The sequence below is a fragment of the Misgurnus anguillicaudatus genome, chromosome 22 (genome assembly GCF_027580225.2).
Source record: "Misgurnus anguillicaudatus chromosome 22, ASM2758022v2, whole genome shotgun sequence".
In the NCBI taxonomy this organism is placed as follows: Eukaryota; Metazoa; Chordata; class Actinopteri; order Cypriniformes; family Cobitidae; genus Misgurnus; species Misgurnus anguillicaudatus.
In genome coordinates this window covers 37,268,013-37,287,066 of record NC_073358.2, presented here as the reverse complement: position 1 = coordinate 37,287,066, position 19,054 = coordinate 37,268,013, and the positions used below count along the sequence as shown (strand labels likewise).

Here is a 19,054-nt window from a genome sequence, read left to right as displayed (position 1 = left end):
GTTGTTGTTAGTCGGTTTGAATTTTTTCATTGTTTATTTTCTTTAAGCAGCTATTTGTAAGATACTTTACCAGTATTTTTCAGCAGTATGTGGTACAAATTTGTATGTTCCGGCAGCCAATATTGTAAATTGTCAACGGCAATACAAATTTGCTAGCACTGTCTTTTTAATCTTTGACATAGAAAAGTGTTAGTTTGCAGATCTTATTTTGAATGTTGCTTTATCCAAGGGGTGTTAATATTAACTAAACAAATTAATTATTTAACAAGAAAACTAGAGAAACGCATAGCTCTGTGAAAACTAAATTTTAAAGGGGACGTATCATGAAAATCTGACTTTTTCCAAGTTTAAGTGCTATAATTGGGTGCCCAGTGCTTCTATCAACCTAGAAAATGTAAAAAGATCAACACAGTAACTTAGTTTTGGTAAACCATTGCAAGCTTGTGAAAAAAATAGAAAATTGAAATTTGGCTCCCCTCATGATGTCAGAAGGGGATTATACCGCCCCTTAATCTCTATCCAACCACAGCACTGCCATTTAGTGCAGAGATCAGCTCATTTGCATTTAAAAGGAAATACCCAAAAATGCTAATTTTTGCTCACACCTACAAAGTGTCCATTTTAACTTGTTATAATAAATGATCTATATGATATCTTGAGCTAGAACTTAAACGTACTCTGGGGACATCAAATATTATAAAAAAAAGTCTTGTGAAATGTCCCCTTTAAAAGTCACACTTCATGCTATACATACTATACACACAAATTTACATCTGTAAAAAACACTGGCCTTTAAGGTTGAAAAGCCTTAATTTAACTTAATTATACCTTATTAATGCCAAAATCATTCATAAACCATTAATTTTTCTTTTGAATATTTTTGTAATGAGAACAATCATTTAGATTAGAAAATGAAATGCTAGATTGTGCAGGGGCTCTAAGGGGGTGGTACTTTTAATATGGTTTTAATAAAGTATTATTAATTTGGTGTGTTATAGATTACTAGCATCAACTAAGACAAGTGTTTATAAGGGGAAATATAATAACAAGAATTAAGTGTGACAAACTGCTAAATATTCTATAGACCATTTCAAAAGATGTAAACACTACTGGTCCAGAAACACTTCCTGTTTCAGTTTGTGACTGTTTTTTATTATTTCACATATATCATTATCTTTAAGATGTTTGTTTAACTTTTTGATTCAGTTCTATATGTTCTGTTAATTGTATTTTATCCCAACGTTTATCTAGTGTTAAAAAACTGAAACAGGAAGTGCTTCTGTACCAGTGTTGTTTACATCTTTTGAAATGGTCTATATGATTTACTAGATGGAGCTTTCAATCCATGTTTGCAACGTTGAACTGCCTTTAGCCTTCCTTTCCTCTATCTGTCTTTATTTTGTGAAGGCATTGGTTTCTTTGTAAAAAAAAAAAAAAATCTACAAAGTGTGCCAACAACAGCAAATTTAGTGTTTATATAAGATCTAATCGGGAAGATTAATTCGAAGCATTGTAATTCTAAGAATGTGGCTATTTTGTTGTTGTTTGCTTGCTAAGTTGTTAGAACTTTTAGAACACCGAGTGCAAATCATTACCGGAAGAAATACATAAACAAACTACCAAATTACTAATTCTGCGGAACAACAACTGAGATAATGTATTGAAGCTACCTGTTGATGCAACGAACTTTAGAAACTGTTGTCTCCGCTCTCCAGGCAGAGTGGACACAGAGATGCGGCGGAGCGGGCGAGAAAACACGAAGTGGATTACCGGAATCAGTGGATTTATGCGGAGCGGCAACATAAAACGGCAAGATGTTTGGCTCCGCGTGCAGCCTGTTCCGCGTTTTGCTTCTCCCCGCAAGTCACTCATATTAAAAACGAACTACACACCCGCCTGTAAGGGTTTTTAAAAATGTATTTAATATTTAATAATGATGTATAAATCATCATACGTGCCGGATTGGACACATTTGTGGGCTTTCTTCAGCCCACGGCCGTATGTTTTGCACCCTTTATATTCTTTACCAAAGTTTGTGATTACATTTGCGGTTGAACTACAGTCCTCTGAACTGTTATGGCTTTTCCCATTCCATCAAGAGGAAGTGAAATATACATGTTTCCACACTATTGTGTCTGGTGCTCCTAACCTTTGATCTAGGAGGGTATGAGAGCTGAGCAAGTCATCTTTATCTTTATTTCTATAGTGATCAACATGCAGAGACATATTTGTTCATTTGATAAAAAGCATGCATTTAAAAGCTTTAATGGTAAGACATTTTGATAATATTCCTTTTCTAGCACTATTTGGATCAGAATGGCATACTAATATTTGGTATGTTTACCCTGCTGAAAAAAAAACAATAAAACCATTAAAGAAAATTGTAATGGTTTTATTGGGAATTTTATTGATTCTAATGAAATATGGCCCAAAACACACTACAGTGTAGTGGTTTTAATGGTAAAAGCTAATGGTTCCTATATTGGTATTTTAATGGAAACCAATAGAATTTTCTGTAATGGTTTTATTGTTTTTTCAGCAGGATATAACCAAATAGATTTAGAAATATTATAGATCTTATATTATTGCTTTCCATGATAAAGCCTATTATTGTTTTCCTCACTTCCAAGTTGCTGAGATAAGTCTGCTCGTCAGCATGGTCATTCTTTAGTATGTTTTTGTTTGCTTTCACTATTCCGCTATTATGAAATATTGTCCACATACATAAGGTAATAATAATACATTAACCATAATGACTTTGGAAAAGTGCATTAACCTCAAGTACAATAACTACATACATTTCTTGAAGAAACTTTTAAAGGTTGCAGTTAGAGGTTATAACACAGAGGTTAACTACACTAGTCTGGGTCTAACAGCTCGTAACATTCTTTTCATTATATGCACTGGTTACACTCTTAACTTGAACAATCTGCGCGCATTTAGTTAGTCATTCACTATTGCATTTTTTTTTTTTTGCTCAGCAGTCATAAAACAATCCAGTGTGATGAAAATAACATATCGATCTTATGATGACATCCGAACAACATAAAAGCAAGACTGTAAGAAAATCAGGAAAAACGTAAATGTTATGCAACCATGCAGTGCTTCACGAAAGCGCTACTTTCTCGGAGCAAAACAAAACAACGCCGTTAAAGTTCCAGCTGCGTGTCCACACTTGACACTTTACAGTCTAAAGACCACCCACTTCCCAGCCGATCACATCTCTACACAATTATGCAGGAGTAACACGGGAATAACAACGCTGAATAGCCTACACGGACGGCATGCCTCTGAAAACGGGTCTGTTATTCGCACACAGGTAAATAAAAGCCACAGCAGAGTAGCCTAATATGTTGTGTCAGTTCACGACTACGTTACGTATGCAACTAAAACTTATATCCAGGGGGGTTTCTTTAAGGCATGTTAAAACACGCGACTTATTTCATCCCCATTCCACAGCTGGACTGCTGTTCCGCGTGTTTTGCGTAGTGACGATTTAGATTTGCAACCTATTCGCACAGATCTATAATGTTTACAGTAGTCTATATGCTATAGTTATCAAATGTAGGCTACATTAGTTGTAAGTGAAACTATACTTAAGTTATCGGTTATCGCAAGGACACCCTCCACCCTTTTTGTGCTTTTTTCTTGTATTCGGCTAGATGGCAGCATTTGTGCTTAGTACTTAGTTTTGTTTTACTACTTTCGTCTCATAATTCCTGGAAAAGGATGTATGGACGTAGTTCTCTAGCTCACGTGTGCATTGTTTTTTAGTTGGCACAGAAATGACTAAAAATATCCAGGACTGACTCACTCAGGACTGTCACAGAGACCTGGGACAAAATGGTATGTTAAACTACCCGTAACTTTATCTCATCGTATTTGTCAATAAAGTAATAGGAGTGATCCAGTTGTGTGGTAACAAACATTAAACAGCTTAATTTATATCTTTGCAGGCTAGACGGACTTGGATACAGGCCACTTTTTATAAGAGAGACTGTGTGAAATTTCTGCCAGCCTCACGTGATCATCACAGGTATGCGTCATCATCTTGATCATATCTGTGTGCTGCATGCTATACCTTACAACAATGAGAAGTATGTCAGGTGCCATTAAGTTTATTAAATTGTGCTTTATTGAGCCCATATCAATAGACTTGTACTGTACTGTTTTGCAGGTGTTATCCAGTGTGTCAAGTGTGCCAAAGCTTAGTGAGGTATGGTGATCTTCAGTACACACATCGTGTTATTTGCCAGTACCTACGTAAAGTAGTTACATACATGCTAACTTTTGTACAGATGTGCATACTTTCTTTCTTTCTTTCTTTCTGAAAAGCTATTTTAATATAAAACCTGTAGTCTAGGAATATACCGGTTTCTTCATCCCTCCTTATTCTTATGTCATACTTACCATCATATGTATGTACTTATGTTCTTTCTTTCTATCTTTCTTTCTTTTTGAAAAGCAATTTTAATAAAAACCTGTAGTCAAAAAATATAACGGTTACTTCATCACTCATTTATCCTTACGCCATATTTACTGTCATATGTACGTACTTATGTACTTTCTTTTTTCTGTCTGTCTTTCTTTTTTCTGAAAGCTATTTTAATAAAAACCTGTAGTCTAAAAATATACTGGTTTCTTCTTCCCTTCTTATTTTTATGTCATACTTACTGTCATATGTACGTACTTATGTACTTTCTTTTCTTTTCTTTTCTTTTCTTTCTTTCTTTCTTTCTGAAAAGCAATTTTAATAAAAACATGTATTCAAAAAATATAAGGGTTACTTTATCCCTCATTTATTCTTACGCCATATTTACTGTCACATGTACATACTTATGTACTTTCTTTTTTCTGTCTTTCTTTCTTTCTTTTTTTTGAAATGCTATTTTAATAAAAACCTGTAGTCTAGAAATATACAGATTTCTTCATCCCTCCTTATTTTTATGTCATACTTACTGTCATATGTACGTACTTATGTACTTTCTTTTCTTTCTTTCTTTCTTTCTTTCTTTCTTTCTTTCTTTCTTTCTTTCTTTCTTTCTTTCTTTCTTTCTTTCTTTCTTTCTTTCTTTCTTTCTTTCTTTCTTTCTTTCTTTCTTTCTTTCTTTCTTCTGAAAAGCAATTTTAATAAAAACCTGTAGTCAAAAATATAACGGTTACTTCATCCCTCATTTATTCTTACGCCATATTTACTGTCATATGTACGTACTTATGTACTTTCTTTTTTCTGTCTTTCTTTCTGTAAAGCTTTTTTAATAAAAACCTGTAGTCTAAAAATACCGGTTTCTTCATTCCTCCTTATTCTTATGTCATACTTACCATCATATGTATGCACTTATGTACTTTTTCTTTCTTTCTGAAAAGCTTTTTAAATAAAAACCTATCCCTTCTTTATTCTTACATCATACTTACCATCATATGTACGTACTTATGTTCTTTCTTTCTTTCTTTCTTTCTTTCTTTCTTTCTTTCTTTCTTCTTGTAGTCGATCAGTACAGCAGTTACCTTTGTATCTCATTTACTATCACCTTCTTGTTCAGATGCTGTTGTGGGAGGCTTATTGTGGAGCATGTGGGTCCTTTCTCCGGTCTCCTGGGACCTGGTCCTGGGTCTGCTGATGAGGAGGAGTGGTCAGTGACGCGACACACCAGGGTCAGCCCTACCGATGCTTTCGGATCGCTGGACTTTCAGGGCAGCACGAAGCGCACGTGTCGTGCCAAGGTTTGTGCACATCTGTTAAGTGAGCTCATATAATTTTTTGCCTCACTTGGTGTCATATAGGCAAGATACTTTAAAAAGCTTGTGTCAGTCTGTGAGTGCATGTGACCTTGCCCTGCTATTCAGCTTCTAATATGCTCATTTATTTGGCCTTGAGTAATAAATGTCATTTTTTTCTGCAGTATGTGCGTCTTTCCTGTGACACTCCATCAGAGCACCTGCTTCAGCTGATGCTGAAAGAGTGGCACATGGAGATGCCCAAGCTGGTGATCTCAGTGCACGGAGGAACAGATAACTTCTCTTTGTCTCCACGGGTGTGCCAGGCCTTCAGTACAGGCCTCATACGAGCTGCAGAGAGCACTGGAGCATGGATACTCACTGATGGGATTAATATGGGTTTGTGTTGTGTTTTCTTTGCCTATTGTTCTATAATGTTACTGAAATGATGTGTCTTCCTGTACATTATTTTTACTTTATCGCCTTCTTTCCAGGTGTTTCTAGGTATGTGGGTGATGCTGTAAAAGAGTATGGATCTCATGACCACAGGAAGAGGAATGTTGTAGGAATCACACCATGGGGTATCATTGAGAATAATAGTGACCTTATTGGCAGAGATGTGAGTTGTACAATATGTTGTTGTAATATACATTCAGGTTTAAAAAGATACAGTACTGTTATGTATATTGACTAAGCAAAAACATAATGTTTTTGGTCAGCTTCTCAGGCACTACCAGGCATTGGGAAATCCCCTGAGTAAACGTGCCGGTCTGAATGGCATGCATTCACACTTCCTTTTAGCTGATGATGGAACTATGGGTAAATCGGGATGTCAGGTAGACCTGAGGAAGAGACTGGAGAGGTACATACATTTTCAGAAGATCCACCCCAGTAAGTGTCTCTGTGTTTTAGGTCTGCCTGTGAAAGGAAGTCAGCATGTTTCATTTGTCTTCAAAAGAATTGTGTATTTGATGTACATGTGTGTGAATTTGTATTTCTGTGTCTTTTTCAGGATTGCATCAGCATGTGCCATTGGTGTGTGTTGTAGTAGAGGGCGGCCCTGCTGTCCTCTCTGTAGTCCTGGAGTATGTACGCAGAATTTCACCAGTACCTGTGCTGGTGTTTGAGGGAACAGGCAAAGCAGCAGATCTGCTGGCTGTAATACACAAAGAGACAGCTGTAGACAGGTGTGTCTTACCCGAATGCAAGACATCTATTAGTATAAGTTTCCATTTAGAAACAGATGGTGCAGTGATGTAACATGGCACTTCCTGTTTCCCATTGTTTTCTGACCTATTGTGTAATGACCTTACTTGGGTTTGTGTATTTGTATGTTGTTTTTCTGTATTTCCCATAGAAATTTGGGTTTGGATATTAAAGAGGACTTTGTACTGAGGATTCAGGACATGTTTACCGTGGAACGACCAGAGGCTACTGAGCTCCTTAACATACTTATGGAGTGTATGGAACACAGAGAGTCTGTAAGTTTACCAACTTAAACTATACACCTTATTTTTGTATGGGGAAGAAGTAAATTGACGTATTTCCTGTTCACATTTACGTCAAAAATAAGGTGGGTAGCTTAAACCTATGAACTGGCTTGGCCTACTGGACTTATTTTCTTGCTGGTAATAACTAATACCCAATGTAACTGACATAGTGTGCACAAGCCATGATATTTTCACGTATTAGCAGTGGCGGCTCATGAATGCTCATCTGAGGGGCGCAAATTCTAAATATGTGTTCGGAGTGACGTGTGTTGCTTCTGTTTTCAAAATATGTGTTTGTTGAACCATGTGCATCACATGTTTTGTCAAAATAAGTTCCTGCTGCGCACGCGTCAAAACCGTTTATGATAAAAGAGGCGCTCACGTTCACAAAATACACGCAAGACACTTGCTTAACAGTAAACTCTGATTACGCGTGAGATTAGTGAGTATCTGGCAAACGCAAGCGTCTCTTTTATCATAAACCCTTTAGACGCATCTGCAGCAGGCACTTATTTTGACAAGGCACGTGATGTACATAAATTCACTCGATGCGCAAAACACATATTTTGAAATTACGAACCACACACATGACGGGCTACATATATGTTGTGACGAACTTCGCATCGAGTGCCCACGAAAAAGAAGTCACCGGCCACCACTGCCTATTATTGATTTGTTTGATTTAAAGGGATGAGGGTACTATTTTTTCAGAGTGTCTATTTACACTAGGTGCAAATAGGGTCTCTTGTTGGCAAACGCTATTTAAACCAGCTCTTCCCACCAATGTCTGGTTGGACAACCAAAATAGACTTTCAAACAAACAACAACAAACAACGTAGAGCGTATGACTCGTGGGACTGACTTTTGGCGCCATGTCGCTGGTTGAAATCCGCCTTTTGCGGACCTCGCTTTTCTCCCTTTTCCTATCACATATCACTTCAAAAAGGCATTTATTTGAATAAAAATGAAGAAAATGTTTAAAAAGTGGAAATAAAGCGAATAACGAGTGTATATTAAGAATAACAGTATTCACTGGGTAGGGTTAGGGGTCTGTTTAGGGAGGGCTTTTATTCTCACAATAATGTAGCATTTATAAATTATTTTTAATAAATACAATAATTTACACATTGTTAATTTTTGCATCCTCTTAATATTGTACAAAAATACTGAGGCCCAAATAGTAACTGCTAATATAGATAGTATCTAATTACTAGTTACACTAAAGATAGCATCTAATTTATATTGCATATTGTCGCTGCCCGATGAAACTCACGTATGTCCAAAACGGTTACTTTTCAGGAAGTGAAAAAAACACAGTATTTCAAAAGCAGTTAAATGTAGCGTTGTCATACTTGGTACAGCATCTTTACATGTAACCATATTCTTGCCAGTGTAATGATATAATCCACATTTGACCAAAATTGAGTTTAAATGGACATACGTGCATATTTTACAGTAACGGTGGTCGATATGCATACTTCCGATCATTAATTAGAATGGCCAAGTCGCGTTTCATATTGACAGATGAATACGCTCAGTTTATTAAATAGCCTAGTCTTAGTTTATTAAATACGCTCAGTTTATTTAATATTAATTATACATGTATTAAATGTCTCTTGCAAACTATGAAGGGACAATGAATCACACTGACATGGTAATGCTAGACAGATACTTTGTTTGCACAGTAATTTTGTCACTCCAAGACGTACGTCTGGCGTCAGGGGGGAAATGTTTACCTCGATGAAGGAAAGTCATTGTCTCACCAGGCTATGTTTATTCGGCTATCCAGTGCTGAGCTTCGATGAAACTTCATGAGACCGGCGAGATGCTTCCACCGGGTGGGAAATACGCTGCGTGATATACGTGAAAATCAGATGACATGATTTCACAACTTTTCATTGGCCATTTAGATATGTAAAGTTTACTGTACAAGGAAATGAACCTGGACATTCAATCCGTCAAAAAATCTCAAAATCGGCAAAATAGACATACGTGGTTTTCATCGGACAGCGACAAAATGTAATCATTTTATTTGCTAAATAATTTTTTTTTAACATACTGTAAATAGCATATCTCTAAGAAAATGCTGATAATGTAACTTAGTGTAAATAGAAAATATCTCTTCATGTTTTCTTTGCGTAAATAGCATTTACAGCTACTGCATTTGCACTTAGTGTCAATAGCCGCTGCCTGTTATGTGTAAGTGTTGGTTAATTGATGGACAAAATAGCACCATACCCTGCGCTGCTTTCACCATTCTCACAAGATAACGATCAGTAAGGAAATGTTTTTGAAGATGATAATCATCAGTTCAGGAAATAACTTTGTTAGTGCCAAAATAAAAATTATGTCATCCTTTATTCACCCTCAAGTATTTACTGTATCAAACCCATGTGACTTTCTTTCTTCATTCAGCACAAAAGAGAAAGCACTCATATAAGCAAAGTCATTTGGAAACATTGCTTCAAAATTAAAAATCACTATGGGGCTGTTTCCCGGAAAGGGCTTATCCTAGTCCCAGACTAAAGTGCATGTTTAAGCTGAATTTATTTAAAAACATCTTGCAATGACATACCATAAAATATATGGTGCTGTTGTTTTGTCCCAAGATGCACATCTGTAATGTTTTTTGTAAGGTTTGCTTATAAAAACTAGGTCCCGTTCTTTCTGTGTTTTTGAAGCTTTGATTGTGTTTACAGTGCGCAATATAACGTGTAAAAAAACGCGGTATTTTTCACAGAATTTACTTATCTGTATAGCGCTGTTTTCCTTGTCCTCAAAACGGGCTGATGTCTTCCTTGTTCTATGAAGTTTCTACTTTAGAAATACGTATTGAGTTCTGATTGTGTAGTTTGTTTAGTGTGTTGTGATTCAATAGCAGCTTAGTTTGCCGTTAGCTTAGCTGGCGACTGACGTATTCCTGTGGGCAGAGTTTAGTCAAAAACTGTTTTAATTACGTCATTAAAGCAGGAAGTAGAGGGCTGTAGTCCAAACCGGCCGTTCGCTGTAGGCTTTGAAAGGCGAATTCTGAATATTTAAAGAAAATATATCGCCTGGCAGTGACCTGTGAGCTTTATTATTTTACAGGTATTATTTATGCTATTATAGCAACATTACACACTAACTAGGGTTTAAAAAATGGGATCAAAAAGAACGTGACCTTTAAATGTCCTAATATAACTAAGGCCTAGTCCTGCATTAATCTAAACCCTGTCCGGGAAACCGCCCCAAAAAGTGTATTACACACAACAAGTTTGAATATGCCGAATTTCTGCTTCCTACACATACTTTTCAAATGATTGCACATGGCATAGAGCAGGGTTTCCCAATCTGGAGTTCACAAACCTCTGGTTGTTTGTGAGGGAATTGCAGGGGGTTCGTGAGTTGATGAAAAATAATTAATTACAATTAAATAATAAAATGTAAATTAATAGTTTTAAAATAAAAAATCTAAATAAAACACTTACACAAAATATATATTATATTATACAACACTACAATATATCAGAAAACTAAGATACGTTATGTACCAATCAAAGAAAATTACCAAATTACTTCGTAACATTGATGAAATAACATACTACTGAAACTTTAAAATGGATGAACATTGAAATATTAAAGGAAAACACCACAGTTTTTCAAAATTTTACTATGTTCTTACCTCAACTTAAACAAATGAATACATCCCTATCTTTTTTCAATGCATGCACTTTTAATCTTTATACAGAGCCTCATGAATGTGTTAGCATTTAGCCTAGCCCCATTCATTCCTATGGCTCCAAACAGGGATGAATTTAAAAGCCACCAAACACTTCCATGTTTTTCCTATTTAAAGACTATTACATGAGTAGTTACACGGGTAAGTATGGTGGTACAAAATAAAACTTTTGTTTGGAGCCATAGGAATGAATGGGGCTAGGCTAAATGCTAACACATTCATAAAGTGCCGTACAAAGATTAAGTGCACGCATTGATAAATGAAAGGTATGTATTCATTCATCTAAGTTGAGGTAAGAACATAGTAAAATACTGAAAAACAGTGGGGTTTTCCTTTAACTTCTAAATCTAAAGCTAAGGTAGTTCGGCTAAAAAAAGTTGGAAAACCCCTGACAGATTATAATGCAGAGGTGATTTTTAAACTTTTTTTCTCTTTAACACTTTATTCATCATTGAAAGTCCACTACCAACTATTACAATCCCTTTTGCATCTGCACATACTTTCTCTCTTCCTGTCTCCTGTTTTTTCTACTTTTGTCTCTTCCTCTCTCCTCCTACTTGGCGGTAAACAGTGGTTGTTTTGTGTGATAAGATGCCTGCTGCGTATGGGTCTCTGTCATTACGCCGAAAGCTCTGATGTTAAGCCCCCATCAAACAGAATGTTGTAGTTTACCACACCCTTCCCACATCTCCAAGCTTCTAAATTGAGAGAGAACAGAATAATTGGAATGATGGCGCATGAAGCGTATTTCCATATTAATCGAATAGAAGGGATTAATTTGGTCCCCAGGCGCACAGATTCTTAGATTGGCTATGAGTCACTCATGCGAAAATGAAATGCCGAAGGCATTTTAGGAGAAGAAACATCACCACTGGGTGTCTTATAGAGTTACATGCATTTATGTTTTGGCATAGGATGCTGGTTGTTTCATACTTGTACCAAAGAAAGTTCAACTCCATTAATTTTCAAATCTGTTTTAAAGGCACACCACAGAACTTTTTGGCCACTAGGGGGCGCTAGACATGTATTTTTCACGCCTAACGCCCCTAGAGGCCACAAGCTCCGCAGCACTGTCGCAAAGGAAAATAACTGGCCAACCTTAAAACTAAACCTTTAAAACGCTAAACGATCAACATTTTGAGGCATCAGGGAGAAACGCAGTCATGTTACAACTTTCTGATGAGGAACTCGTGGCAGAAGCAATTTCTCAATCTGAAGGTTGCAGCCTCCGGATGTCGTATTTCTAAGCTGCATACGTCATCAAGCATGCCTTATTTCAGAATATTAACAATTATAAAGTTGACTATTATACTTCGTAAATTGTTGCAGTATGCTTATGACTTGCGAATGTAATGCTCAGTTTACCTTAATAAACCTGACTTGATGACGTATGCAGCCTGCATATTTGACCTCCGGAGGCTGCAGCCTTCCAATTGAGAAACAACCAGAAGTATTTCCTTGCCTTTTTCCAAACAAATATTGTTGCATCGTCCCTCCAGGATTTTCCGCAATGGCGCTCGTTTTTCCTCTCTTTTGTATGAAAATGGTCGCTCCAAATACAAGTAAACCGATGTGTTTAGGTCTGCCGCTTTGTAATACGTCACGCGAGTGACATTGGAACGCAGCAAATGAGGAAGAGAGAAGAGAGAAACGCTCGGATCTGATTGGTGAATGAAAAGGGTTTGGTTTTACACTGTGTGAGTTTGAGCAAGTTTGACTGATATAGCATCCTGGATTGTAATGTAAATACCATAGACAGTAAAAGAAAGGTAAATACGTGAACACGTGAATGCAGCATCTGAATACAGGGAACTATATGCAAGATAATCGCCATCATTTATAAAGAACATCGCATTTATGTATGAATCAAGATTGTCTTAAAGGGAATTCGAACCCGGGTCGCCCGTGTCATAGGTCCGTGACACTAACACAGTGCCACAGAATCACATAATAGAAGTTGCTCTCTACACTCCTTAAGTAGCCTCCAGCAAAATTCACGCTAAAAAAATTGTGTTGAGGAAGTGACGTATGCCGTAAAGCAGTCGAATTTTGTAGTTTTTTTTTGTGCTCTGGTTACTACCCGAAACCCTAAGTTTTAAAGTACGAGTAAAAGCGATACAGACCCCATCAGGCTATGTTAGACGTGTCATACAACCTATTTAAAGTTGATGTACTATCACAAGGGTCTTGAAAATTTATTATGAAGGTTGAAAAACTACATGGTGTCGCTTTAATGTTGGCAATCTTTATTAGTTGCAGTTATTTTTATGTTTGACTTTGAGGACATTTGGACAAGGGTTTGATTTTTGTTGACCATTTGTTTTAGATCACCATTTTTGACTCAGAATCTGAAGATTTTCAAGAGGCAGATGTTGCTATTCTCACTACGTCACTGAAAGGTATGAATGTTTCAAAAAAGAAAGTTTGGCTACCTTTAACTACAAAATTGGGGGCGTTGAAATCAGGCTGGGCCTTGTTGTAAATATGTGTTGGTTTGTAAATGTGAGAGGTGAGACATCACAAAAATTATGAAGAACAAGCTATTTTTTCTACTTTGTTTCTACACATGGCCTTTGTTGGCAGGGGAGGATACTTACATTACACTGTGAACGAACATTACATTGGGTAAACTATGCTACGTACAGGTACCAGAGCTTCCCCGGATGACCAGCTAAGTATCTCATTGGCCTGGGACAGAGCTGATATCGCGAGGGACAACATACTGGTGTACGGACAACAATGGCAGGTACACAAACCAATCTATCATTATATAGCTAGGAATTAAGTTATCAAGAGGCTCTCTATAATATAAAAGTTGATATTATAGATAGGATCTCTCGAGCAGACCATGTTGGATGCACTATTGATGGACCGAGTCAGTTTTGTGAAGCTGCTCATCGAGAACGGCATGACCATGAGTCACTTCTTGACCATCTCTCGTTTGGAACAGTTATACAACATAGTAATGACCAGTCACTACTTACACAAAGCTTTATCTTCAATACAAGATACAATACAAAATTTTCCTGATTAAAAATAAATCTATTTGTATTTTTCAGCAAAAAGGCAGCCCTGATTATTTTCTGCGTCATCTCATTGAGGATGCCAGACAGGTTTGTGCAATTGTGAATTGCTGGACAGGACGACAATGCTCTACCTGTGTTTTTCTAAGCAAATATTGCATGTGTTTGTCTAGACTCGACTTCCAGCTGTTTATAAGATGACTCTGATAGACATTGGTATGGTGATTGAATACCTCATCGGCGGAGCTTATCGAAGCACGTATACACGCAAGAGCTTCAGAACAATGTACAGCCGCTTACACGCTCCAATGAAGGTATCCTTCTTTCTACAAAGCAGATGAATTGAGTACATAATAGCAATATTGTGTGCCCTTCATGACAACTGTGAGGGGCGTGAAAGTTATATTAATCGTTAAAGTTCTGCATAATTAAGGGCGTGGCCACTTGAGTGACAGGTGAGAGCTAGGTGGGCATGGTTTTAGCAACCAGGCACCTCAGGTCCACCCACGTCCCGCCTCTTTGAACATTTTCGGAGTGACATGCTGCCAAGATGTTGACAGCAGGCCCCGCCTACTTTGGGCTTTAAAATACTTTTTACAAACCTCTGGGTGATGTCACGGACACTACGTCCATATTTTATATATCATATTTCATAGCTATCTTTAGCTGTGGTGAAATTAGCATACAAACATACCACTTTATATTTAATATGTAGTATATCATGCAAATAACATTCAAATACATTATGCAGAATTATTTCTATATGCATGGAAATTCTTGCTTCACCTAAAATGCACACTAGGTGGATACTGTATCCCACAATTCAGTGCACTTTTCATTGTTCCATCCTATTTTTACAGCTTTAATAACTGACAAACACTGAGAAAGTTTTACTAAAAATGTATTTAAAGGTGCAGTGTGTAAATTTTAGCGGCATCTATTGGTAAGATTGCGAATTGCAACCAACGGCTAAGCCTACTGCTCACCCCTCGCTTTTGAAACGCATAGAGAAGCTACAGTAGCCGCCATCGAAAAAACATGTCATCGTCGGAGACAAAAGTGTTTGTCCGTTAAGGGCTTCTGTAGAAACGTGGTGGCACAAAATGCCGAATTCCACTTAAGGGGACCCTCGTGCATGTAGATAAAAACATCTCATTCCAAGGTAATGAAAAATAACGATTCATTATAAAAAGGTCTTTATACACCCATGCTAATGTAGTTTTGTATATTATATTGCATTTTTGTGAAGAGATCCTTCTAAAAAGTACACACTGCACCTTTAAAAGTAAAAAAAGTTATTATTTCCAAGATGATAGACATCACTCATGCAAAAAAATCACGCATACCACTGTTTAAAACTTTAATCACTGCAAGATGTTTGCTGTTTCACATAATAAAAGAATTGATGAAATATTATACACTAATACGGCATCTTGTCAGTTGTATACTGCACAGTATTCAGGTTGCAGTATTCCATCTCCGTTGAAACAATAAATAAGCATTTTTTGCAGTGTAAGATTTGTAAAGCTGTTTTAAATTCCAAAGTGTCATACTAAATTATTAAGCATTCAAAATCTATTGGCCTGACAGTTTGGTTATATAATCTGTTTTGGTCCGTGCCAGGAGGGTTCCAGCCCTTTCAGCAAGGCCAGGAAAGCAGCCGTAACCCCCGAGACCACCCCACCAAGCTCCCATTTCTACAGAACCGCTCAGCCTTGGAGACAGGTCCTTTGAACTATTTTCTATTCTCAGGCACCACAATGAGTCACATGCTTATGAATATACTAACAACCATGCCATTTATTAAAAACAATCAGAATTGTGTCTTTGCAGGAGGGTGCGGTAGTGCCTCAGGACCTGAAGTCAGACCCGAGCTCCGAGTTTATATGCACTTTTAATGACCTGTTTGTGTGGGCAGTGCTCAAGCATCGTCAAGAGATGGCGCTGTTCCTGTGGCAGCATGGCGAGCAGGCTATGGCCCGAGCGGTGGTGGCCTGCAAGCTCTACCGGGCCATGGCAACGGAAGCTAGGGAGAGCAATATGGATGACTGCACATTTGACGAGCTGAAGAGGAACTCGCTGTCAGTTTCGCCTGTTTACTTTTCAACGTTTGTAGTGCTTCTGTAGCTCAGTTGGTAAAGCATTGCTTTAGGAGTGTAAAGGGTTGTGGGTTCGATTCCAATAGAATGACAAAACGTATAGCTTGTTGCTGTGAATACATGCGACTGCCAAATGCATGCATGAATGTAAATGTAGTCCAAACACAATGTGTTAAATGCTCCTTACAGGGATAGTTCACCCAAAAATGAAAATTAATGTTTTTAACCAAACTGATAAGAAGCCCCATTGACATCCATAGTAAAAAATTGCAATACTATCAAAGTCAGTGGGGCTTCTGATCAGTTTGGAAACAAAAATATCTTCCTTTAATTTCATCAGAAGAAAAACATTTATATAGGTTTGTAACAACATGAGAGTGAGTAAATGATGACAGAATTTTTGGGTGAACTATCCCGTATGTAACAATTATGTACTAAAAAGAAACTGATTTTTTTTTTAATTCTCGTGCAGATAACAATGTTGTCGAAACGATCCCCATTCACACTAATCCCCAAAATTGACTAAAACACTGTACGATGTTTGTTATGCACATAATGTTTTCAAAAACTCGCGTTTTTGTGGTTTACACAGAGATGATAACAGATTGTTTTCAAAAAACGTGCACTTTATTTGTGTTTTCAGGCCCTCAAAACTTTGTGCACATGAACGGCCAAATTTGTACGAATAAAAATGTTTACAGTTTTACTGTAGTTAAAAATGGTGTGTGTAAAAAGTCCCTAGGTTTTTTAGTTTAAATACATGCAAAAAAATCAGTTTATTTACGTTCAGTTTCCGCACAACTACCACCACCAAACATTGTTTTTTAAAGTCACAATGAAATTAAAAACTTTATTCACTTATTTTGGAATATTGTGGGTTTTTTTTACAAATTACTTTTCTGTAGCGCCAGCATTTTTCATGATTTTCGCAAAAGTTTAATTCTTGCCAGAAAATGTTCTTCTTTAAATATATAAACATACAATATATCAAATGAAAGAACAGACCCTCTGCTTTCAAACAAAAAAGTTCCCTTTTTCATCTCTCAAATATGGGTACACTGTAAAAATTTCTGTAGAAATTACAGTATTACTGGATATTACTGGCAACTAGCTGCCAGTAACTTACTTTAGATTTTACATTTATGTTATTTACTGGCAACAGTTTGTTCAAAGTTAAATGAACATGAAACATTTTTAGTTTTTACTTTCTACAGTAAGTTACTGGCAACCAGCTGCATAATTACAGCACATTTTTTACAGTGTAGGTTTCTTCAAAAAATACACAATTTTGAAGCTGAGATGATTCATTGGATGATTCCACTTCCGGGTTGTATAAGTTGCGGAAGAGCGGTATTACGGATTGCCGGAAATACTCGTCATTGGCAGGGAAGCGTTTTCTCTTAATTTACGAGTAAACTCGTCAATGGCGGGGAAAGAGTTAATCGCTAATCTCTTTCCCTCCTCTAAATGATCTATATTTTCTTCCAGTCACGAGGAATGGCGAAAGGACGGGGCCCAGGAAAAAATCGCAGCGATTAGCAAATAACAAAAAGGACCCAACTTACAACGATCAAAACGATTCTCGATTGACAGATTCAAGTCCTGCCCTACCTTTTTTCTCATTTCAGAAGCCGTTTCACTTGGATATACATCATGACGGCAAAACAAGACAATTGCTACTTTCGTTTCATTGTGACTTCAAACTAGTTTCCCGAAATACTCTCTAACCTGTCATTGGTCAGATAAATGGATAGTACCTCCCCCATCTTACACCATTGGTTGAGCCAGTGTTGCTATTGTGGGCTAATGTAAACACGCAGTAAACAGTATATTTTGATAGCATCACAGTATTTTAATTTTGGAGAAACTAAAAAAAACTACAAATGGCTTACTTACAGTTGTCACGCCACCTTCAGCTGGTATAAGAGAATATATAACTTTAAAAATAAAAACATTATGCACTTCAAGTCAAAATAACAAATGTAGTTTTATGGTTTTGTGGCTTAACCCTTTTAGAGAGTTTGGTCAGTTGGCCGTGGATCTCCTGGACAAAGCCTTCAGAGAGAACGAGCGCATGGCAATGAAGTTGCTGACGTGGGAGATGACGGACTGGAGTAACTTCACTTGTCTGCAGATGGCTGTTTCGTCCAGACTCAGACCCTTTGTGGCCCACAACTGCACTCAGATGCTCCTCACAGACTTGTGGATGGGCCGTCTCAACATGAGGAAGAACTCCTGGTTTAAGGTAAGTTTAAATGAGAGATGTAGTTATGATGTTGTGGTTATGATGATAATAATATTGTTTGAAAGTATATACCTTGTGTTTGTATAGTGGGATTACATAATTGCAGGTACATTTGGTGTCCAAAGTCATTATTTTCATTGCAGACATTTGTCAGGTCAAGACCTACAAATCAAGGGTTTCAGAGATTTTACCATTATGTTACCTGTTTAATGTGATTTTCGCCTGTGCCTATTTGATAGTCTTTCATGATTTTATCACATCAAGAAACATTTCCAGATTTTCCACCCTGACCTAGATCTGTATTTTTCTCCAAACCCACATCCTTTCTCACCAGATTATTGCCAGTATCCTGATGCCTATGGCCATTCAGCGGCTAGAGTTTAAGAGTCAAGCAGAGATGTCCCATGTTCCTCAGTCCCAGGAGGCTTTGCAGTTTGGTTGGGAACCAGGAAGTCTTGGGACATCAGAACAAGAAGGGACACCAAATGCAGTAAGGCATCTAAACAGATTTTACAAAATGAAACCCTGCTGTACCACACTAAACAGCAGAGTTTTGACTGATTCAATAACTTTGAACATTTAACAACTCTAGATCCCAGGTGATGAGGAGAGGGGACCCAACTGTCTTCTCACCTGTACCAGAAAGGTGTACGACTTTTACACCGCTCCTGTGGTCAAATTCTGGTTTCACACAGTAGGTCCACCTTGATTTAACTTCTCCCTCTATTTTTCTTGGGACATCGCTTAAGTGCTGATTTCTG

General features: G+C 37.3%; 1 protein-coding gene across 2 annotated transcripts in view; it reads left to right on the top strand.

Annotated features, from left to right (window-relative positions):
- Nucleotides 1-3,061: 3,061 nt before the first annotated feature.
- The window catches only part of trpm6 (transient receptor potential cation channel, subfamily M, member 6), a 30,210-nt gene continuing 14,217 nt past the window's right edge, over nucleotides 3,062-19,054 (top strand). The window contains exons 1-20 of one of the 2 annotated variants that reach the window (XM_055199070.2): nucleotides 3,069-3,319; nucleotides 3,775-3,846; nucleotides 3,957-4,036; nucleotides 4,178-4,216; nucleotides 5,544-5,724; nucleotides 5,904-6,117; nucleotides 6,213-6,337; nucleotides 6,438-6,609; nucleotides 6,731-6,905; nucleotides 7,076-7,199; nucleotides 13,253-13,325; nucleotides 13,572-13,672; nucleotides 13,754-13,888; nucleotides 13,986-14,039; nucleotides 14,123-14,263; nucleotides 15,573-15,674; nucleotides 15,783-16,030; nucleotides 18,065-18,293; nucleotides 18,628-18,783; nucleotides 18,886-18,987. In XM_055199070.2, the coding sequence (XP_055055045.2) occupies nucleotides 3,844-3,846; nucleotides 3,957-4,036; nucleotides 4,178-4,216; nucleotides 5,544-5,724; nucleotides 5,904-6,117; nucleotides 6,213-6,337; nucleotides 6,438-6,609; nucleotides 6,731-6,905; nucleotides 7,076-7,199; nucleotides 13,253-13,325; nucleotides 13,572-13,672; nucleotides 13,754-13,888; nucleotides 13,986-14,039; nucleotides 14,123-14,263; nucleotides 15,573-15,674; nucleotides 15,783-16,030; nucleotides 18,065-18,293; nucleotides 18,628-18,783; nucleotides 18,886-18,987 (2,454 nt within the window). In that variant the 5' untranslated portion in view covers nucleotides 3,069-3,319; nucleotides 3,775-3,843. Of the gene's footprint in view, nucleotides 3,320-3,774; nucleotides 3,847-3,956; nucleotides 4,037-4,177; nucleotides 4,217-5,543; nucleotides 5,725-5,903; nucleotides 6,118-6,212; nucleotides 6,338-6,437; nucleotides 6,610-6,730; nucleotides 6,906-7,075; nucleotides 7,200-13,252; nucleotides 13,326-13,571; nucleotides 13,673-13,753; nucleotides 13,889-13,985; nucleotides 14,040-14,122; nucleotides 14,264-15,572; nucleotides 15,675-15,782; nucleotides 16,031-18,064; nucleotides 18,294-18,627; nucleotides 18,784-18,885; nucleotides 18,988-19,054 lie in introns of those variants that run through there. The other variant, XM_055199071.2, reaches the window with a different exon arrangement.